The sequence below is a fragment of the Anthonomus grandis genome, chromosome 5 (genome assembly GCF_022605725.1).
Source record: "Anthonomus grandis grandis chromosome 5, icAntGran1.3, whole genome shotgun sequence".
NCBI lineage: Eukaryota > Metazoa > Arthropoda > Insecta > Coleoptera > Curculionidae > Anthonomus > Anthonomus grandis.
The window spans coordinates 34,397,363-34,419,316 of record NC_065550.1 but is presented as its reverse complement, the minus strand read 5'-3'; the positions used below and the strand labels follow the sequence as shown (position 1 = coordinate 34,419,316).

Genomic DNA, 21,954 nt, shown 5'->3' with positions numbered 1-21,954 from the left:
ATAAACAAACCTGTACAAAAGAACAATCTCTGTTGAAAATGTATGTCTTAGCTACGCGACCGGTAAATGACTATACTAGACCAATTTTTCTAAAAATCTCTTTAAAATCATAAAAATCTATATGTATCTGCCAATAATGTCTTTAATAAATTTAAAGGTTAGACTGGCCCATAACGTTCAATTTGTGTAATAAAACTCCATAATAAACGAAAATCCATTTATTTCTCCATGCGTCACACCAAATAAATACACTATATCTGAATATAAAAATATTCCGTACGTTTAACAAAAAAAAAAACTAGACATAGTAGTAGACTCATAGTAAACTGGAGAATATAATCCTATTAACTTACATTACTCGGATAGTTAAAATTATACTCGAAGATTTATTTAATTGAACTGCCTCCTAAATTACCCACTTATTGACTTGAGTTGAGTAATTGAGCCCCCTCCCTCCCTCCCTCTGGCGACTTAGTATAAAAAAAAAGAAAAGAAAAAAACGCATTATAATTAACGTCTAAATCGGCCGATTCCGGCGGCCATGCCCGCCCCCGACGAATTCAAAAACAACTCGATGTAGCGGTGTTGCATGTGACTTTTGTCCTTGGACATGGCCTTGAGGGCGTCCTCGTGGGAGGCGAAACAGACGTCCGCCTCCCCCGACGGCCGTCCCGACGGTTCCGTTAAGATGTGAATCGTCATCGGGATTACCGGTCTGAAGAACTAAAATAAACGTACGATATAACTGACGAGATTTATAAGCGAGAATAGAACAAACAACGTGTTTACAATTAAATAAAGTATATTCAATTATATAAATAGTGACCTTGAAGTTTATTGGACTGTGAAATACCGGCTAGCTGATTCGCTCTGACCTGTTTTGATTTTTCCTCTATTTATCTTGGATGTAATCTGGGGATTTTTGGGTGAGAAGGAAAATTACTTGGAAGTAGTAAAGATGGTTGGAGGTTAGGGAGCTGAAAATTCTAGCAGTTTTTAGTTTATTTATATACTCTTACCTTTACTTATACATACATACTCATAAGCAGCATCCTATACAAATAAGTTTCTGTTTTGTTTTAGAAGTATACTTTCTAGTAGACACTCTTTCATTTTTTTTTAAATTTTGTGTGTTTTTTCACAGATTTAACTAGCTAAGGCAACAGATACCCATTCGAATAGCGAAGTTTGGACCTCATAAAAATCGGCCGCCGCAGCAGCAGTGATACCAAAGCTGTAATATATTGTTCGAAATGCGGCGCCCTGTTGCCAATATGTAAAACTAGAACCGTAATTAAAATAAAAAGATTTCGTCTTTTAAATTATGAAAATATGTATGTATATTAATTTGTATAAAGTATGTACAATATTGACAGTTAATTACAATATGACATAGTATGCACTTACAGTATGCATAATATTTATATTACAAAATAATAATTAATAAAATAAAAATAAATACATATTTACTTAGTCACTGATTCAAAACGTGGTTATTATAAAGTATTCTAAGCTGATTGATAAGCAAAAAAAAACAATTTTACTCGAAAATATACAAATTTAGTGTTAGATTTATTTTTAGTTTAGTTTTATTTAAAAAGGAATATGTCGTATATAAAATAGTGATGTTGAAAATTTATTATAATTGATATAGTCTCTATGATTTATATTTTTTTATATAAAAGTATAAGAATGTAAATAAGAAAATCAGTATCTTGTATGAAAAAAAAAGAATTTGTCGACTTTATAAAAATGTTTATCAATTAAACAAATATAAAATGTATAACGGCAAAAAGGGGTCGAAACTTTAGAAAATTCTTTAATGTGGATTAAAAAAAATATAAAGTATAAGTATTCAATTTTTTAAATAAAACAAAAAATGGCAAGAAATATGTATACAGGGTGTCCCACAATCATTGTCAGAGGCTATAATATTTTAAAGATAAACATTTATACAAAAATTATCTTCAATAGTTAGTTGTAGGGAAAAAACTACCTTCATCATCCCCTAGAAACCACTTCCAACTTTGTTTTGTTTAATGGCACTCCCATTATTTTTTTTTGATTTTTAGAATATTTGTAAAATAACTAACTAATTTCATTTTAATTTCATTGGATAACAAAAATTATTATGTGTTAACATCAATGTAACGAATTTTTCAATTTTGAAAATTAAAGGTTTTTGTGGCAAAAATAAGAATACTAAGTTTGTTTTTATTTCAATTTTCATTTATTAGTCGAGATATTACATTGACTTGGTATTCTATTAAATAAAACAAAATTGTTTTTATTGATTTATTTAATAAAAGCACTAAAAAAATGTGTGTTCCTATTTTTGCCACAAAAACCTTTAATTTTTAAAACTTAAAAATTCCTTAAGTTGATGCTAACACGAAATGCTTATTATACGATTGAATTAGTTATTTTACCAAAATTCTAAAAATATAAAAAAATAGTGGGGGTGCCATTGAACAAAACAGAGTCGGGGGTGGTTTTTAGGGGATGATTTTGTCAGGGGGTAGTTTTTTAAATAATTTTGGGTAGTATCCTTACATTTAATAAATTTTTTTTTTTTTTATTTTATCTTCAAAAATAAGAGTTGTAGCCTGTGATGTTGATTATGAGACACCCTGTATAGACTCGGAAAATCGTTTTAAAAGTTAAAATTTTGCTTTTATATAGAAAAAACTAATATTTTATAATTTAATACTTTTTTTTTTATTTTTTAGTTTATTCGTGTTTTAAGTTTTTAATTTTTTGTTTTTTATTGTGCAAAGTTTTTCGGGTCCATTTAGAAAATTTATAAAGATTAGTATAAACAAGCTTTGTTAAAAAAAAAACCTTGTTTATAGCAAATTTAATCAGCTGGTCCTAACCAGTTCATATTTTTTGATAAAACTTTGATTTTTATTTTGGTCCCCACAAATTCCTGATGTTTAATTTTTTTAAAGTCATTTGAAAAAATGTGCATCGATTTTTTCACAATCGCGGTAACTTCTGAAGAAGGACTGACTAAATACGCGTTTTCGTGCCCACCGTAATTTTTATTTAAAAGAAATATTTGTGAAGGATCGGTTAGGTAGGTAGCTGATTTTACAGAATGGGCACAATCTTCACAATTAAATTTTTCCAGCACTTTCTTTACTAGATACCCGGCGTAATACGAATTGCCACATTCTTCTAAAGAAGTTTTCGTCTTAAGGGACATTTTGACTTGATTTTTTGGTATATCAACAATATTTTCAATTTCAGGGGTTTCATTTGTTCCCAAACTCATTGCTTTTTTTTTAGAAGAATCAATTAAAATTAATTGTTTGTCAGAATCAGGTTCACAATTGGAAATTTTTGAAGGGGTCAATAAATCCGTTACGCTTTGAATTCTGAAAAATAATCGGAAAGATCTAGCCGTAGGATTAAGATTCCACCACGTTGCCGAGCAATTGAAAAGAAATTTTCCAAAAAATCCTGATTTAATCTGTTAGCAAAAAATGATTTTTTTCTTTTTTTTGGTCTTCATACAAAATTTGAATGGCAGTTATGGACTGAACCAGACCTTTAAAACACGGCGGCCTACTTTTTGAAATTTTCTTTATTTGTTTTTTTTATTTAAAGTTTCACTCAATTTCATTAGAGACTCGAAAACACGTCTTCCTTTTTGCAAAATATCTATAACCCGTGTGTTTTGAGAACTTATTCCACAGTTATAAGGATTTTTTGAAAATAATCTTTTGCTATTAAGGGCGTCGAATAAATTATTCATAATTTCTAAGAATTCTGCGGTATTAGTGCCCGTTTCCCTATCAATAAAGCCTTTTATGACAGACGTCTTAACGGCTGCGGCCATTGTATTAGAAAAAAGTTGTAGTGCCAATTTACAGGACATCTTTTCAAACGCATCAGGATTAATATGCTTATCAGTTATTTTTGGAAGAATTCTGGCCGATTGAGATGCCTTGTCAATTTCATAGATTTTTGCTATTATACCAAAACAAATATTTTTATTAAATAATTCAAATCTTTTTCCTGATTGCCAATTATTCCTGATGCTTTTGAAAAGATGAGGAACATCATACAATGCAATTATCTTTCTGCCGTTTACATAAAAGTATGGTTTATCTGTATTGACATCTAACAATTTCATTGCGCCCGTATTATTCGTCCCTTGGTCACAAACTACAGCAACGGGTAAAAATCCAATTGTGTCTAGAACACTACGAACATATACAAATATTTTTTGTAAGTTTTCTTTACGAACTGAAATCTGGGAAAAAAGTAAGCTAATGGAAATTTCCAATTGAAATATATTCTCCTCATAGAAAAAACAAGAGCGTAATTAGCTTTTTTCCGAGTCCTACCTAAAGGTCCTAGGTCTTCAAATCCCTCTATTAGATCTAACTTTTTATTAAATTCTAAATTTTCCTTGATGCTTATTTCATCAAAAGCTATGAGACATTTTTTTTCATTACCATAGCTTTTTGTTTTAAAAACACTTGAATATCTTCGTCAATGCCCGTTTTAAAATCATTTTGTGAAATCCAGTTTTGAATAGTTGACAGAGCGGGTAATACAATGCCTTTTTTTCTCAAGAAAAGGTAAGCCGATGGAGATTTATAGTAAAATGATAAACAAAATTCTTTTTCTTTTTGATTCCATATCACATGTTTTTTACCTCTTAACTGCATTCCTACAAAAGTTTTTGCCACTGGTGATAAAAAAGTTAACAGCGGTAGCGGTGATGAATACATTAATTTGGATTTTTCTATTTTATTTTGTAATCTGAAAATAGTTTTCTTATAATTTATATTCTTTTTTGTAATAAATCTAATTTTTTTCTAATTTTTTATTCGATCTCTAACCATTTATGATATTTCAATTTTAAGCAACTGAACACTGACCAACCGGCATAATTATTAAATGCCTAACATTGAATTTTTGTCATAAAATATCTTGTCGCTTCGCACCCTCCTTATTATTATTTTAAATTATAACCAAGAAAAAGAAGCTTAATTCTTAAAATCTAAAAAATACTTACCACAATTATATATCCAAATATTATCCATTGGTCACAAATATCCTTAAGTAAAATCTGTATTGTTGTGACGAATTCATAATGAGTTACTTATTATATTGGGTATTACGTCACTTATAGCAAAAATCAATTTAGAAATTTTTATCTCACACGCTCAACAATTGAAAAGAAGAAGAAAATAGAAAATCTACTTTATAATGAAAATATAAATCAAGAACTTTTAAACACAAATAATAATGATTTTATAAATAAAACTGTTATTAATTTGTCAGATAGAGTTTTATCTGATACAGAAAAACTTGTTCTTTCTAAAGGTCTCAATTACTCAATTACTCCAAAAATTCTGCCAAAATTAAATATCATTTCAGCTATAGAAAACGCAACGAAAGACTTACCAAGGGATCAACAAGATGAATTTAGAATAAGGGCAAAGATAGAAATTGAAAAACCAATTAAAATTAAACAAAATCTAAACTCTTTAGAATTAAAAGCTTTAAAGACACTTAAAACCGATAATAATATTAAAATACTTCCAGCCGATAAAGGTAATGCTACTGTTCTTTTAAATATTAACACTTATGAAAATAAATTAAATTTAATAATTAATGATGGCAATTATTCTAAATTATCTAAAGATCCTACAGAAAAAGTTGAAAGACAAATTTATAATTTACTTAAAAAGCATAAAAACCAATTTTCTAATATTGATAGATTTAAATTAACTCCACATAATAGTAAATCACCACATTTTTATGGTTTACCAAAAATACATAAAATAAATGTTCCTTTAAGACCCATTAAGCTTCATTAACATTCCTTTAAGTTAGTAGCATAAATTCACCTACTCATCCTCTTGCAAAATATCTTTTAAATATCTTAACTCCATACACTAATAATTCTGATTCTTACATTAAAAATTCTCAACACTTTTTAGAAAAACTTTCTACAATTTCTTTTAACCCTCATGATCTATTGGTAAGTTTTGATGTTGTAAGTCTTTTTACTAATGTTCCTGTTGACAAAACTTTAAATATTGTTAAAAATAAATTAGAGAATGATAATAATTTGGCAGCACGTACAACACTAAGCGTTAATACAATTTTAGAAATTTTAACCTATTGTGTAAAAACTACTTGTTTTCAATACAATAATGAATTTTATCAACAAAACTTTGGTATGGCTATGGGTTCTCCTCTTTCACCAATTTTAAGTAATATATTTATGGAAAATTTTGAATCTGAAATTATTAATAAATTTGATAAAAAACCTAAAATATGGTGGCGATATATTGATGATATTTTTTCAATATATCACCATAACGAAATAGATCTTATAAATTTTTTAAATTACATTAACTCAAAAGAATCTACTATAAAATTTACTCTTGAAAAGGAGGCTGATGGCCAGCTTCCTTTTCTTGATATTTTAATTAAAAAGGATTTACAAAATTTTGAAACTAGAATTTACCATAAACCAACTCATACTAATAGATATCTTAATTTTAATTCTAATCATCCAATAATGGTAAAAAAACGAGTGGTAAAAAGTTTATATGATCGTGCACACATTATTTGTAATAATCAATATTTTACAACTGAAAAAGATGATTTTATTAAAAATATCTTAATTCAAAATAATTATCCCAAAGAATTTTTAGAAAATTGCTTTAAAGAGTTTGATAATCCACGTATAAAAATGAATCAACCACTTTTTACGACAAATCTTATTTTACCATTTATTCCAGGTTTTTCTGATGAGATAAAAAGAATTGCTAAAAAATTTAATATAAGAACTATTTTTAAATCACAAAACACATTACGATACTTATTAACAAAAACTAAACCTTTCAATGAAAATGAATTTAATAAAAATGTAATCTATAAAATTCCTTGTATTTGTGGTAAATTTTACATAGGTGAAACCTGTAGACCATTACCAAAAAGAATTAATGAACATAAATCTTTTATAAAAAACAATGATTTTCAAAAATCAAAAATTACACAACATGTATTCGACAATAACCACAGAATAGACTGGAATGCTTCCTCAATTTTAGCAAAGGAATCAATTTCAAAATTACGTAAGCTAAAGGAAAGTGCATTTATAATGTTAAATGAAGATAAATGCTTAGCTACTTGTTCGGTTGATTTTCATAATACATGGATTCCTTTGCTAAAGAGAGAAGTAGATCAGGGTATTCTCAAAATTAATTAATGATTTAAAATTTTCTTTTAAATACGTGAATAAGTCTATTTTCTTCTTCTTTTCAATTGTGGAGCGTGTGAGATAAAAATTTCTAAATTGATTTTTGCTATAAGTGACGTAATACCCAATATAATAAGTAACTCATTACAAATATTCTTAGTTTTAACTGGAAACCTAAACATTCGAGTTGCAGAGTTTCTTCGTGAATTTCTACAATTAAAATATTCACATTTATCACCACTCGGGCAGGTTTTTTTTGGAATAATATTTATTGTTATGCAATACTTTAATACAAACTCAAAAAAAAAACTTAAACTTACACTAAACACAAAAGTTTAAACTAATTACAAAACAAAACACAATCAATTGTATAATAATGTATATCAATTATAACACAAAACAAAACGCAAATACCTCGGCAAATTGCAACCAAAATAATATCGTAGTTTCAACCCTATACCTCAGGTTTTTTTTCTTCGAACAACAAGCCGAGAGACCGACCGTCGCCGGCTTCCCCCAAACTTGGCAACAATGGCGACGTAAAACGCCGATGGTTAGCTCGCTCAAAAAGCCGGCTAACATTTGGGGTCCCGCGATTTTACTATTCGAATGGGTATCTGTTGCGTTAGCTAGTTAAATCTGTGGTTTTTTTAATAAGAATGATTGTGACAATGTGACAATGATTTCAATTTTGAAATCATGTACTAAATAAACTGTTAACAGCAAGTTTAATTCCAAGGTCAGCTTCAAGATCACCATCCAAATTTTTTTTTTTATATGATGGTTTGTACTCACCTCGGCAATATCCTGTTGCGTAGCTTTAAATGGCAACCCTCTCATGTGAATACAGTGGTTCTGGACCGGGCGATTCGGCGGGCTCCACGTGTCGTAATCGAAATCGTCATCGAATCGTTTATTGTTCATTGGCATCCCACGTGGCGGACCTCCGTTCTGTGGCGGACCGCCCCACGCATCTACAAACAAATTCGTTTGAATTGATTATTCCAATAAAGCGGACACCACCACCAGGTTAATCAAATATGGAGTAGCTAAAAATGGTAACTGTAATAGATAAAATGTATATCACAAAGCATAGAAAAAAACCACAAACAGACAATAAAAGCAACAAATGATGAATAAGATTCAATAAAATCAAAACTCCAGAATATATAAAAACAAGCATAGTAATAACTAAAATTGGTCAAAATTTGTGTTCTAAATACTGTAAAAACCAAATGAAATCAACATTTTTTTTTACACCAAATTTGAATCTCATATAGTTTCTCTCAAATTAAGTGGCAAATGATTAAATATCCTTTAACAAAAGAGACTTTTCTGTTCATGTAAAGTGAGGGATTGCCAAACCTATTACAGCAAAAGTCACGAATAGCGACGTCGCTTATTACGATGAAATCTGGGAAGTTTGATTGGATTTATATGTAACGCAAGTCTAAAAAAGGTTGCCTATAACGACGCCGGTTATAGCAACCAAGTCGCATTTAGCGTCCTTATGTAAGAGATTTGTCATGCGGAAGGCCGGATATAACGACCGAACGTGTGTGATTCACACAGCAATCATTTGTAACCAATAACTACAAGGTATTCTTATTATTCAAAAAAAAAAGAAAAGATTTGTCCATTGAGGGAAAGGGCTTAATAATTTGCAGACTTGAGGAAGGTGAATCCAATATTGCTATTGCAAGCGAGTTAGGCTTATCGCATTCGAGTGTTTTTACAATTTGGAAGAACCGGGATGCAATAAAAAATGCACTTAATGAGAATTTGCTACCAAAGAGGAAACTTAGGTTATCCAAAGGAAGAAACTTAGGTATAGTCATGCAGATATAGATAAAGCATTATTTAACTGGTTTAAAGTTGAAAGAAGTAGAGGCTCGCCAATTAGTGGTCCTATACTACAGGCAAAAGCGGAACATTTCGGCAGGGTACTGAATAAAGGACCGGAACACACCTGCACAGAAAGTTGGATAAAACGTTTTCGAAAAAGGCATAATATTGTTTATGGAAAAATAAGTGGTGAATCTGCTAGTGCACCTCCTGGAGTGACAGAAAACTGGCTTAAAACTGTACAGCCTGAAATAGGAAAAGGGTACACAAGTAACTACATTGGAAAATCAAAAAACCCCCGTTGTTTTGATGAAAATGTTAAGACATTACCTGTTACCTACATGTCTAACAAAAAAGCCTGGATCTTGCGAGATCGGGACTCTGAGCTAATGAAGAAAAAAAAGAAAATCTTACTCCTAGTAGATAATCGCCCAGCGCACCCAAAAGTGTCAAATTTAAACAATATTCATCTTCAATTCTTGCCACCCAATACCACATCAGTGCTCCAGCCAGTTGATCAAGAAATCATAAGATCTTTTAAAGTCCATTAAAGAAAGTTCCAGTTAATGAATATTATTGAAATGAATCAGTTATCTAAGGAGTCTTCCATTAATATTTTGGACGCAATATCGATGATCTCCAAAGCCTGGAATAAGGTATCACAACGAACAATCATTAATTGTTTTAAACATGCCGGATTCCTAGAAGGGACACTGGAAACTGCCGATTCTGAAGACGACATTCCTTTAACCGAGTTGGCAGGAAGGATAAGTAATGACTTTGATACAGAAGATTATGTGCCTCTAGCTGTAATTGAAAAAACTTTAAATGGACTGATTTCATAGATTCTGATAGTCACTTAGACACAAACAGTATTTTGGGTGACGAGCAAAGTGCAGCGGAAGTGCTTACAATTGAGTGCTTACAATTGAGTGATTTAATCCACCATCTATTGAAGAAGTTTTACGAGCAGTGAACTACACAATAATGTGAGTGACGAAAAACTTTTAGACCCAACCAGTTTTATTGAGAAAAAAAATTGATTCAATTTACTTTAAGTCGCGTTGCAAAAAACAAAGATAACAGATTTTTTACTAAATTAACTAAATAATTTTTTTATATGTACATCATACATACCAATGTATTTTATGTACTATGTAGGTTTACCTTACATTACCTGTATCGGTGTAAATTTTGGTTTTTTGCTTTGTGTGTATCTAAGTATTTTCAGAGTTTTGTAAAATTAAAAAATATTTCTAACATACATAATTATGTATGTACATAGTTTTAATTGAAAAAAAAAGACGTAGTATATGTAGGTCCTTTAATAACGACGGCCGTTTATAACGATCCATGTTCAGTCGCCGTCGTTATATCCGACTTTCACTGTACGTAAAATGAACATCATGAATCTCTACAAATCTAAAAATACATCTCACTGCTCCCTTCTGCAGAGTATGGGCCTCATAATCATACGCCATATCCCAAATGCGACTAAAGTAAACATTATACTCTCAGTGTGTCTTTAGAAATGTAAGGCGAACAACATATTTCGCAGTTTTTCATTCTCATATTAGCTATGTAATCTTTGCATGAGGTAAATTCGGCAGGGGGACATTTGGAGTTTTTGGATTGCAGATGAAGGCTGTTAGGGCAATATCTGGTTTGGGTTATAACCAGCGTGATAAACGTGAAATGGTAACTACATCGCGTATAGTTATTAACTAAAATATAAATGTTTACACCAAATATTAGAATACTATTTTTTATAAGAAATAAAGACAAATACCAGGATTTTTTGGATTCGTACCTCAGTGACCTTGTCGCCGAACTGGTCTGTGAGAGAACATTCGGTTGTCATATATTATATTATGCGAAGCGTTACATTAACGAAATATGATCTCTACAAAGTCAAATTTTTTTGGAGATTAGGTTCAAAATTAAAGACGTCGTCGACACAATTTACGATCGGACTTCTCTTAGTTCTTGTAATCTCTAGCTTTTCCAGAAAATCCAGTTTTTTATCTTTAGCACGCTCATGCAAAACCATCTGACACCGAAAAATTGTGACCAGTTGACAAAACATGCAACATCGGTGTTCCTATGGTTGTTAAAAAGGCTCAGATGTCCTTTCATTCTGGTGGAAATGCTTCTTCCTGACTAATTAACATTCACAGTCGAGCACTCATCACAATGCAAGTAGTATACCCTAGATTTTTTAATCCGCTAGATAGTGGATGAGTGACTAACCTATATAACAAAGAGTTAAAAGAAGCAACCTTATGTGTATGTGGTGAGCTCGAATTGTATGATGTTATCACTTCTGGATGGTTTTCTGTAAAATCAAATTCGATCTTGTCATTAATTCTCTTTAACAAAAGATCCAAGAAAGGCAAACTCTTATTTGCTCTCTTTCCATGGTGAATGATATTGTTATGTAGGCTAATTTGCAAAATTTTAAGTTAGCCAATTGGTCTTCATTACCTCCCTAAATAACACAAATATCATCCACATATCTCCTATAAGCTATTATCTGAAAATTGCTGTTCATGATTTTCTTCTCTAAGTTATTCATAAATACTCCACTTAAAAGAGAGGAAAGGCATTATTCCATGGCTAAGCCAACTTTCTGTTTATACATTTCGCAAACTAACGGTAAGTTTCGAAAAATTGGTTGTAAATTTCAACCGAACTGACCGACAATTTTTTTCGGTACCTTCGGTTATTCTGACGGATGTCGTGGATTAAACGTACTTATATTCTGAGTTTAATCTACAACATCCGGAAATCCTGTGTTTGTAGGTTATGTAATGAAGTTTTGGTTTGATTTTTTCGTGGTTCTTTAATGAAATTTTGATCATTTGATTGTTTCTTTCAATTCACTGCATTCAATACACTTGACTGCAATTCAAATCCAGGACTTAATCTTGTCTGAATCCTTGAATACTGAGATATAACTCTTCACGCACCTGAAACATACCAGACCTACTAGATCCCAAGATATTCAATTGCCAACGAGAGACAAATTATTTTGTTCCTTACAGGCACTCCATGGCTAAGAATTTCCATATCTTGACTTATAGTGAATGGATTTTAGTCATTTCTTCAATTAAGATTAAAAAGGTCTTCAGACTAATCCATAAATCAATAATTTCCAAATTGGTACTACTAGATCCCAAGATATTCAATTGCCAACAAGAGACAAATTATTTTGTTCCTTACAGGCACTCCATGGCTAAGAATTCCCATATCTTGACTTATAGTGAATGGATTTTAGTCATTTCTTTAATCAAGATTAAAAAGGTCTTCAGACTAATCCATAAATCAATAATTTCCAAATTGGTACTACTAGATCCCAAGATATTCAATTGCCAACAAGAGACAAATTATTTTGTTCCTTACAGGCACTCCTGGACTAAGAATTCCCATATCTTGACTTATAGTGAATGGATTTTAGCCATTTCTTCAATCAAGATTAAAAAGGTCTTCAGACTAATCCATAAATCAATAATTTCCAAATTGGTACTACTAGATCCCAAAATATTCAATTGCCAATAAGAGACAAATTATTTTGTTCCTTACAGGCACTCCATGGCTAAGAATTCCCATATCTTGACTTATAGTGAATGGATTTCAGTCATTTCTTCAATCAAGACTAAAAAGGTCTTCCGGCTAGTCCATGAATCAATAGTTTTCAAATTTGAACCACTAGATCCCAAGATATTCAATTGCCAACGAGAGACAAATTATTTTGTTCCTTACAGGCACTCCATGGCTAAGAATTCCCATATCTTGACTTATAGTGAGTGGATTTCAGTCATTTCTTCAATCAAGACTAAAAAGGTCTTCCGGCTAGTCCATGAATCAATAGTTTTCAAATTTGAACCACTAGATCCCAAGATATTCAATTGCCAATGAGAGACAAATTATTTTGTTTGTAGAATCAGCAGTATTTATACCTTTTTACTCTCTTGAAAGCCAATTTGCGAATAATTAAGAAAATTAACATTCCATAAGCTTCTCAACTAGACACGATTTTAAATTTTCCCCATGCACCTCCTCAACCTTGTTCCTTCATGCAACATGCACTTACAAAGACTCATACCGACGCTTTTGAAGCTCCTGCTGCCCCTGGCGGGAAAACGGGCACCGCCGACGCCGCCGCCCCCGAACCGGTCTCCCCTGTCGTAAGGGCCGGGCCTCGCGCCGAACATGGAGGGTGGGCCGCCCCTCGGCGGCATCCCGCCACGGCCGCCCCCGTAACCGCCGCCCATCGCGTCGCTCACCTCCGCCAAGCTGCTCCGGAATATCTCTATGTACCTACAGAGGGAAACGTTTAAAATATATATATTTTTTTGAGAGAGTTTTAGTTATTGCTGGATCAGGGTTTTATTATAAATCGTTGAATGAAATTTAAGAAGTCATAAAGCATATGCTTAAAGCGTAAATTCATAAAAGTGTCTAAAAAAGTTATTCTTGAGGTTATATAGGTCAATCAACAAAGAATTATAAAAATCGTCCAACCGGAAAATATCAATTAAATCACCAACAATAAGAAAATTGGTTTCCCCGATGAGTTCACTTCTCTTAAACACATACATGAAGCCCTCTCAGTGCACTTGATACAAATAAACTGAAATTGTTCAAAATCTAGTACTATTTACATCAGGAGAAGATTTGCATCATGGTCCGGATCTTAACCACCGATTCTACGTCGAAAATAAGCCTTAGTTTGTCATATATCGAGAAATGCTTCTTCTGTATGATACAGAGGCTGTTATTAATTTCAGTGATTGAAATATTTCTATGAAAGTTGGGACATAACTTGTAAGCATCAAGGATCAGGTCAGTTCGCAGACAACCACAGAATGACGTGAAAAAAAAATGTCAAAATTGTGGGACTTTAATGACGTAACCTGCAAAATGCCCCTTCTGTAACGATAAAACAACATCATTAAATGAGAATTAAAAAGAGGGCTTTCATTAATGTTCCTAGAATGTAAATCTTGACGTATGAAAAAAGTTAGTGAATCACGTGAGTAAATCACTTGATCGCCAATAAAATAATGAAAACGATGTCTACATTTCTATTCCAAGTATAGAATTGACCTGCCTATTTTCTAGCTAGATCCAGTGTGGTAAAATCGTAAAAATATTATTTAGCGGTTATCACTTTCTGGACAGTTTAAATTTAAGGACAGATTAAATCATTCCTGCAATTCATGCAGTTTAGAGAGTTTCTTTGCATTTTGATTTTCAGTACCTTAATTTAAAACTTAAAAAAAACTGTCGCATTTAATTTTTTGGACTTCAACTTTATATTTACAGGAAAAATACTATTATAAATGTAAATGCCTATAAGCTTCTTACTAGCCAGCGGATATACCTATTTTATCAACGTTGGGCTCTTTAGAAACATCAATTAAAAATGAAAAGAAGAGGTCACTAAAATGTCATCAGAAAAAACATCTTTAAATGGTCAGTCGGTAGGTGATTAAACGGCAATATGGGTCAGTAATAGACGTACCATGCCAAACACGTGATTTTAATCGTCCTTAAGCGTCATGTAAAAACGTGAAAAATCATTTTTGCATAAGAATATTTTTTCAAATTCTACCAGTGGCTCCATTTTCTCCAAAATAAAAATTACTTTTAAAAGCCTCATTTCATTTGAAGCAATATAGACCTTTTTTACGTACAAGGCACCGTTTCCGAGTAAAAAAATAAAATGCATGAAGAAATCGCTACAATTTGATATGGTACTTATATACTTAATTATATTATTGCGTAATAATAAAACTATCATTATATATAAAATTATATTTATTATAGGAGAGTATATGTGTTGCGACTTTTGCACATACAGATATTAGGTTATCTAGGTGTAGGTTGCAATATTCTGTTCATTATTATATTTGTATCAACCTAGCAAATCTGCTATAATATTGTAAATTCAGTATAACTTTGTCTACCTCTTTGAAACTATGTAAATGTGTAAGTATAAAAATAATAAAAGGGGAAGGTTAACAGAGCTACTGTTCCTTCCAAATAAATAAAAAAGAAACGTGTACCTTAAGAAAAAAAAGCGTTAATAGCCACACTTAAATAAAATTTTAAAGATTTTCGAAATATAAACGATTTTACTGAACACATAATTCACATCGACACCTAATAGTTCCAACAACAACAGCTAAATTTCGATTTCTTAATTATTCCTCGCAAGCATTTTGAATCCGGTCAATAAATTCTTCTCGAGTCCATAGGAGTACGATTTGTTTGAAAAACCCCTTTACTAGACAACATTCAATCACAAAATGCACAGATCAGCAATATTATGAATTTCCATATGTCATCCGTAGAATTTATAAAAACCATGCCTCAATGAGTTGACCCAATAAGTAAGAACATTTGGAATACGAATATATTATAAAAAATAGTGTGAACCTTCCTTAGGACATGTCGACTCTACGAGGAATTGAAAACAACCTCACATTTAACAAATATATTGATGAAATTCTTAAATCTTTCTTGAAAACTCTCAAAAAGGTTCGACAGTCTTATTACCTTATATAATTAAGTCTAAATTACTTTATGGAGCAATGGTATGGTTCCTCAACTATATAGACAGACTCGAATACGTGCGGCGCAGGTTTTTTGAAATATCTGTGCCTCAAAATTGATAGATTATAACCTGCGAGAAAGTAGTACCATAAGTAGTTACTTTTACAACGACTTAAGTTTTTATCTCTGAGGCATTGCGCTATTCTAAGCGCCAGCTTTTTTTATTTAAACTTTGCAACTATAAAATTGATGCACGTCATCTTTTAAGGGACTTAAATCTTTTTTTGTTCCCATACTAGAAAACACCTTTTTTATTTATAAACTAGACCGACTAACTTAGCAAGAAATAGCACCATAGCTACTATATTTAAAAATTACTCCAATGATTATGACCCCTTATGACCATAAAATCGCTCTTTTTATTATTTAACCTTCATTTAAATTTCTTTTGTCTGTAGTATACTAAAGTTGGCAGCTTGGGATCTCGGTTGTTTTTAAATCATATCAATTTTTATACTCTTAAGTTTTTGTACTCTGTTAACTTAAGCTATATAAAGTATATAATTTTTTTTTGTTTTAGTTCATCTGTTTTGTACAACTACTTTTTGATCTGTCAAGCATAAGTTGCCTTATTATTGGGAATTTCGTATTAAACCATGTTTGGTAAAAATAAAAATTTTAAATGTCCATTAGAGCAATGCAATTACTAAGTTTGTTTTTCCGATGTAATTGTAGTAATTGATGTAATATTGTATTGTTGTAACTTTTTATAAAATCATTAATAGAATGTTGGATCACCCTGATCTGCTCGCAGCTATTGGTTTTAGTACCAACTATGGAATTAATGCTCCAATTCCTACAAGGTGTAATTTGGTAAATTCTGTGATAAAAATATTATAATTGACCTGTTTTATGATTCAATTAATGGACTTAATGACAAATCGAAACAAGTTTTATACTGAATTTTTTGTTATACTAAACTGAGCTATATCGATCTTACGTAATTTCTCCAAACTTTTTGAAATAATCAATTTGGTTTCGTCAAAAATCGCTCCTGTACAGTAAACCTGGCTTGCCTAAATGAGTATTTGTGTCAGCATTTGGATAATAGAGGTCAGGTTGATGTAATATACCTTGATTTCTGCAAAGCTTTTGACCAAATTGACCACTTTGTACTTCTTCATAAGCTAAGTTATCTTGGTTTTTCTAAGGATTTAGTTGCTTTAATAAAATCTTACTTCCGAGGTCGTAAACAGTTTGTTGAATATAAAGGCCTTAGGTCTCCTATATATGAAGTGTGCTCGGAAGCTCCGCAAGGATCTAATCTGGGCCCGCTTCTCTTTTTATTATTTATAAACGATCTTGCCAATTTACTGTCTTGTCAGAGTTTACTGTTTGCGGATGATATAAAATTGTTCACAAAAATGGATACTGAAGACGATGGCGAATTCCTTCAGGTAAATCTTAATAAAGTAGAGAATTGGTGCAATGTCAATAGACTATATTTAAATGTTAATAAATTCTCTCATTTTCTAGAAAACTGTTGCCAATCAATTTTGACTATAGAGCAAATAATGTTGTGTTAGCCAGAGTGGATGAGGCAATTGATCTGGGAATTACTTATGATGCGAAATTAAGTTTTGCCAAGCATGTAGCAAAAATAGTTTCTGACTCTGCCAAATTGTTGGGTTTTATTTATCGAAACTGTCGGCACTTTGAAAATATTAATACTTTAAAACTACTTTTCTTCTCTTACATACGCTCAAAAATAGAATACAGATCTCTAATTTGGTACCCTGATAGATGATATTGAGCGCATTCAGCACAAGATTATGAAGTATCTCTGGTTTAGAGAGAAAGGTGTCTTTCCAGCCAGAGGTTTGGATAGTCAATTATACTTTAATAAATTTAATATTATACCATTAGCAAAAAGAAGAGAAATTATTTCCATAAAATTCCTAAATAACCTTATTCATAACAAGATTGATACCCTTTTGGCTGGTTTAAATTTTCGGGTACCAAGAATAAACTCTAGGCATTTTAGATTATTTTATATAAATGCCCTATTAATATAATGTGTGCAGAGTCTTTCTAGTATGTATATAGATAGTCTGTTTAAGTACATAGAATGTTAAGCATTTTGATTTTTTTATACATATTTTGGTGATTTTTTTAAAATTCTTTTCTGTAATTGGGTAACAAACCTGTTCGAAATGAATGCCTCTTTTTTTTTGGTGTTTATTTTGCATTTTCTTTAAGTCTATAAGTTTAACTTCAATGGTCGCTTTCTCTTTAAGTGTCACTTGTAGAATGATTTTGTAGCTTTAGTGTTATTTTTTGGTGGAACATTTATAAAAAATGTTTTCATGTGTCAAGTGTTAAGTTATTACTAATTACTGTTCTTTTTTTAACTTCATTGTACTAAGTTATATATTGATACCCATGTATAGGGTCTACAAATAAGAATGATATAAGTTTAAATTGCTAAAAAATAAAAACGAATTGGTTAATTTCTATGATTGATGTTTCATGTTGTAGTTCATTATGTAACATTATGTTTTAAACAAAATATCATTAAGATGTCCACCTCGGCTACGGCGGCAGACGTTTAGACGATGAACCCAATTTTCAATCACTTTTTCTAACAAGTTGGGCTGAATTTCGCGAATAACCCTAGTTATGTTAACTTTCAACTCATTGATGGTTTGAGGATTGTTAGAATACACCTTCAACTTCACATATCCCCAAAGAAAAAAGTCCAGGGGAGTAAGATCACAGGACCTTGGTGGCCAGTTGATATTGCCATGTCGCGAAATTATTCGATCTTCAAAACGCTCTCTTAATAAATTAATTGTGGCTCGGGCGGTGTGCGATGTTGCTCCGTCCTGTTAAAACCAATTCTGTACAAAGTCTCCACGATCAATTGCAGGCCAAAGAAAGTTTGTTATCATGTCGCGATAGCGCTCTCCGTTGACTGTCACAGTACGCCCCCCTGCATCCTCAAAAAAGTATGGACCGATAATTCCAGCGACATGCAAACCACACCCCACAGTCACTTTTAACGGGTGTAATAGCACCTGTACTAATTTCTGGGGATTGTTCTGACACCAGAAGCGGCAATTTTGCGTATTGACAACGCCATTAAGATAAAAATGGGCTTCATCTGAAAAGATGATTTGTTTCCCAAAATCGGCATTTTGTTCCAACTGCAACAGAGCCCAGTCGGTAAACGTTCTTCGCAAACCATGGTCAGCAGGCTTCAATTCTTGAGTTAGAACCATCTTTTATGGATGTAGGCCTAAGTCTTTCTTCAAAATGCGCCACAGAGAAATTGGTGAAATGCCTAATTGCTGAGAACGGCGCAAAACAGACACATTGTTATTCGCGTCAATACTTTCTCTTGCAGCGGCGATATTTCCAGCGGTCCTTGCACTTTTTTGTCGCGTTATTGGCTTATTATCCAGAAGAGTGTACTCCCGTTCAAACTTATTAATTGTGCGCCTTATTGCAAGCTCAGAAGGCCGTCCACGATGGCCAAAATCTTCTCTAAGAGCACGACAACAGGCTCTAACCGATTGCGCATTTTCGTAATACCTTTTCACGATAGCTATACGTTGCTCTTGACTCAAACGATTCATGATGAAATGTCAAAGTATACTTAACACAACTGACGCTTGATCCACGTTTTGACACATACCATTTTGCGTACATGGCCCACTAAACTTCTATCACTTCTATTGGTAGACCCATTACATAGTTACAGAATAAGTGTTCTAAATGCTATTGGCATAAATAAAGTTTTACATGATGCTAGTTTTAAGCACTTCTAGAACTGTTTTTGTGGGTCCTATAACAGCAAAAACTGACCAATTCTGTAGAAATTGGCCACCAACCCATTTTTATGGAAAACTTTGTGTATGAATCAAATCGTTCTTATATTGTGATATGGCATAGTATAGTTTTATGGGAAAATTCTGATCAGGCAAATAAGATTTTCATCATCAAAAGAGAGCAGTGAGGATTTTGGCCTGGACAACTTCCTAATTCAGTAAAGTGGACTTTATATTAAGGACATGGACTTGTAATATCTGAGAATAATTCTCTGCCTCCCTAATTTGCTTAGAAAACTAATCACATATGTTTACACACATTATTCATTCAATTTACGCTTTTCCGCAGACGCTTTATGTACTTACTTAAATTATAAAAACTGCCTTTCAGTCTTAAAAGACACCATCAACGGGTCTTTTTCATTATACACCTCTAACGGTTATAAGCCATATAGTTTCTACAGTTTCAACTTGACTTCATATAAACATTAGGACTCCCAAAAAGGTAAAAACCTTTTCATCGGCATAGTAAACCTGTAGCACCCATACAGCAAAGAACCTTTACCAGCAAACAGTTAAAAAAAAAACAATAAGCAAAAAAAAAAGATACAATAATTATAAAATTAATAAATACCATACCCTCTAAATGAATCAAAGTTGTTGGTTTTTTTTTTTTTTGGTTTTGAGTGTGAAGAGAGCGTGCCATGGGTCGCCCCCCGCCCGCCCCCCTCCCCATTTAACCGTAGACATAAAGAGAACAGTAGTAACGAGGCCAACAAAATAACAATTTAATTAATTTTAATGTTAAAGTAGACAAGGGCCAACATTGTTCTCGTTATCTCTACGCCCTTACCCCACCTGTGTCCAATTTTTTCCCTGTGTTTCTGGAGAGCCCGTTCTGCCACCTCCCTGTTCGCAAACTGTACGTAGGCCTCCCCTGAGCTGCGCCCCGAGAAGTCGGTCAGCAGCGTTATACCGTTGGCCACGATCTCCAACCCTACCACCCAAATTAATAAAATTTAACCGACCCTGTTGTATATTATTGACCAATTTTTTATTGGGAATATTAGAACCCGGGGGTTTTCTAGGTCCAGTCCTCGGAGACTAAATAGAATATCTACACAAAGTAGCTTTAGTACAGTAAAAAATCTCGTTTTTTTTTTAATGATTCAAACTTAATCAAGAACTGGGTTAATTGGGAAAGAAAATCAACTTTTTGGAAAAACTTTACTGAATTTAAATCAGGAAACTCGAGGGGTCTCTAAAAAATACTTCATTCATTATCATCGATTTCTTGCTACATTAGAAAATTGATTATTTCATGAACAATACTAACACATAATAATCACTTTTCTCACCTAGCAAGAAATCTATGATATTGAACTAATTCTTATAAATTAATCTCCAAATTGAACTCCTGTTGCTACTTTGCAAGAAAACAAAACTCTTTTTTCACCAACAAACTTAAATATTAAATAAATTCCCTCCACAATAATAACTTACCTGTGAAAAACTGAGCGATTTCCTCCTTGGAACAACCGAACGGAAGCCCTCTCAACCTGACGCAACCGTCTTCATTGACAGAAGCATTATTGCCGGATCTCTTCATAACCCACTCCATTTCAGCCCGATTCACCTTAAAAACTATAAAAAACCAAATTTTTTTTCCACTCAATATTAATTATACACATACCTTCAATATATCTGGACCCCATGTGATCCTTATCCTTCTTTTCGGCTCTATGCAGATCCTCTTCAGTCTCTAACTCTACAAAGGCTTCTCCACTGGGACGCCCCTCTTTGCTCAAAGTTAATTGGACTCGTTTGATCCCATCTTCACCAAGGAATTTGGTTATGTCGTCCGCTGTGGCTGACCATGGGAGACCCCTTAGTTTTACTATGAAGCCTTCATCTTCTGTTTCTTGGGTATTATTCATATCCTATAGGGAAGTTGAATAAATTGATGATCACAAATGATCAAAATCAGTTACCAGTTCAGTTTTAATGTCTTCCATCACTGTATTGTCTTCCTTAGGGGGTAATTAGCCAGGAAAGTATCTGGGGTACCTCCAGAGGTCTTGTTGTAGTACTAGATACTGGTTGCATGAAAAAATGCCATTAAATAACTTGCTAATAATTAGGGAGCACCCATTAAGCTTTCAAGGGAAATTTGAACCAAACAGTTGAGAACAAAATGGGGGCAGCAACTTCATAACATACAATTCCCTTTATATTACCTTATTATTTAAAAAAATGAACTAATAACTTACTTTTAAATGAAGATTCCTATGTATATATATTGGCAATATAACCAAGTAATGGACCTGAAAAATGTCTTTAAATTCTCGATAAAATGCGAAATTTCCCAAACAATTTTTTTATATCGGTTTGGCGTGCCTACAATAATGGCGTCGCGTCATGTCAGAACTCAGAAACGTCAACGTCAAAATCCGCGTTAACTATTGGCCGGTTTAATCACGTGAC

General features: G+C 32.4%; 1 protein-coding gene and 1 long non-coding RNA gene across 3 annotated transcripts; one reads left to right on the top strand and one right to left on the bottom strand.

Moving 5' to 3' along the window:
- Positions 1 to 203: 203 nt before the first annotated feature.
- Positions 204 to 21,891, bottom strand: LOC126736243 (heterogeneous nuclear ribonucleoprotein H2-like). Of its 2 annotated transcripts, none has more exons than XM_050440506.1 (8): positions 21,741 to 21,891; positions 21,462 to 21,566; positions 21,164 to 21,410; positions 20,974 to 21,114; positions 20,329 to 20,467; positions 13,173 to 13,399; positions 8,030 to 8,208; positions 204 to 723 (listed from the first exon to the last, which is right to left on the bottom strand). In XM_050440506.1, exons 2-8 carry the CDS (start codon positions 21,483 to 21,485, stop codon positions 511 to 513), a joined length of 1,170 nt encoding a protein of 389 aa, XP_050296463.1. In that variant the 5' UTR covers positions 21,486 to 21,566; positions 21,741 to 21,891; the 3' UTR covers positions 204 to 510. The 2 variants fall into 2 exon arrangements, with proteins under 2 accessions (XP_050296463.1, XP_050296464.1); XM_050440507.1 differs by having other exon boundaries at positions 13,185 to 13,399.
- LOC126736245 (uncharacterized) lies at positions 634 to 1,465 on the top strand. Its single transcript, XR_007660642.1, has 2 exons — positions 634 to 968; positions 1,145 to 1,465. It is a non-coding gene; the product is annotated as an uncharacterized LOC126736245 (long non-coding RNA).
- Positions 21,892 to 21,954: the final 63 nt, after the last annotated feature.

Coding starts and splice junctions, on each gene's coding strand:
- LOC126736243 (XM_050440506.1), bottom strand. CDS start 21,485: ATGGAAGACATTAAAACTGAACTG. Junction 8,209..13,172: donor AAGCGTCGGTATGAGTCTTT/GTAAGTGCATGT, acceptor ATTTGTTTGTAG/ATGCGTGGGGCGGTCCGCCA. Junction 724..8,029: donor CGCAACAGGATATTGCCGAG/GTGAGTACAAAC, acceptor CGTTTATTTTAG/TTCTTCAGACCGGTAATCCC.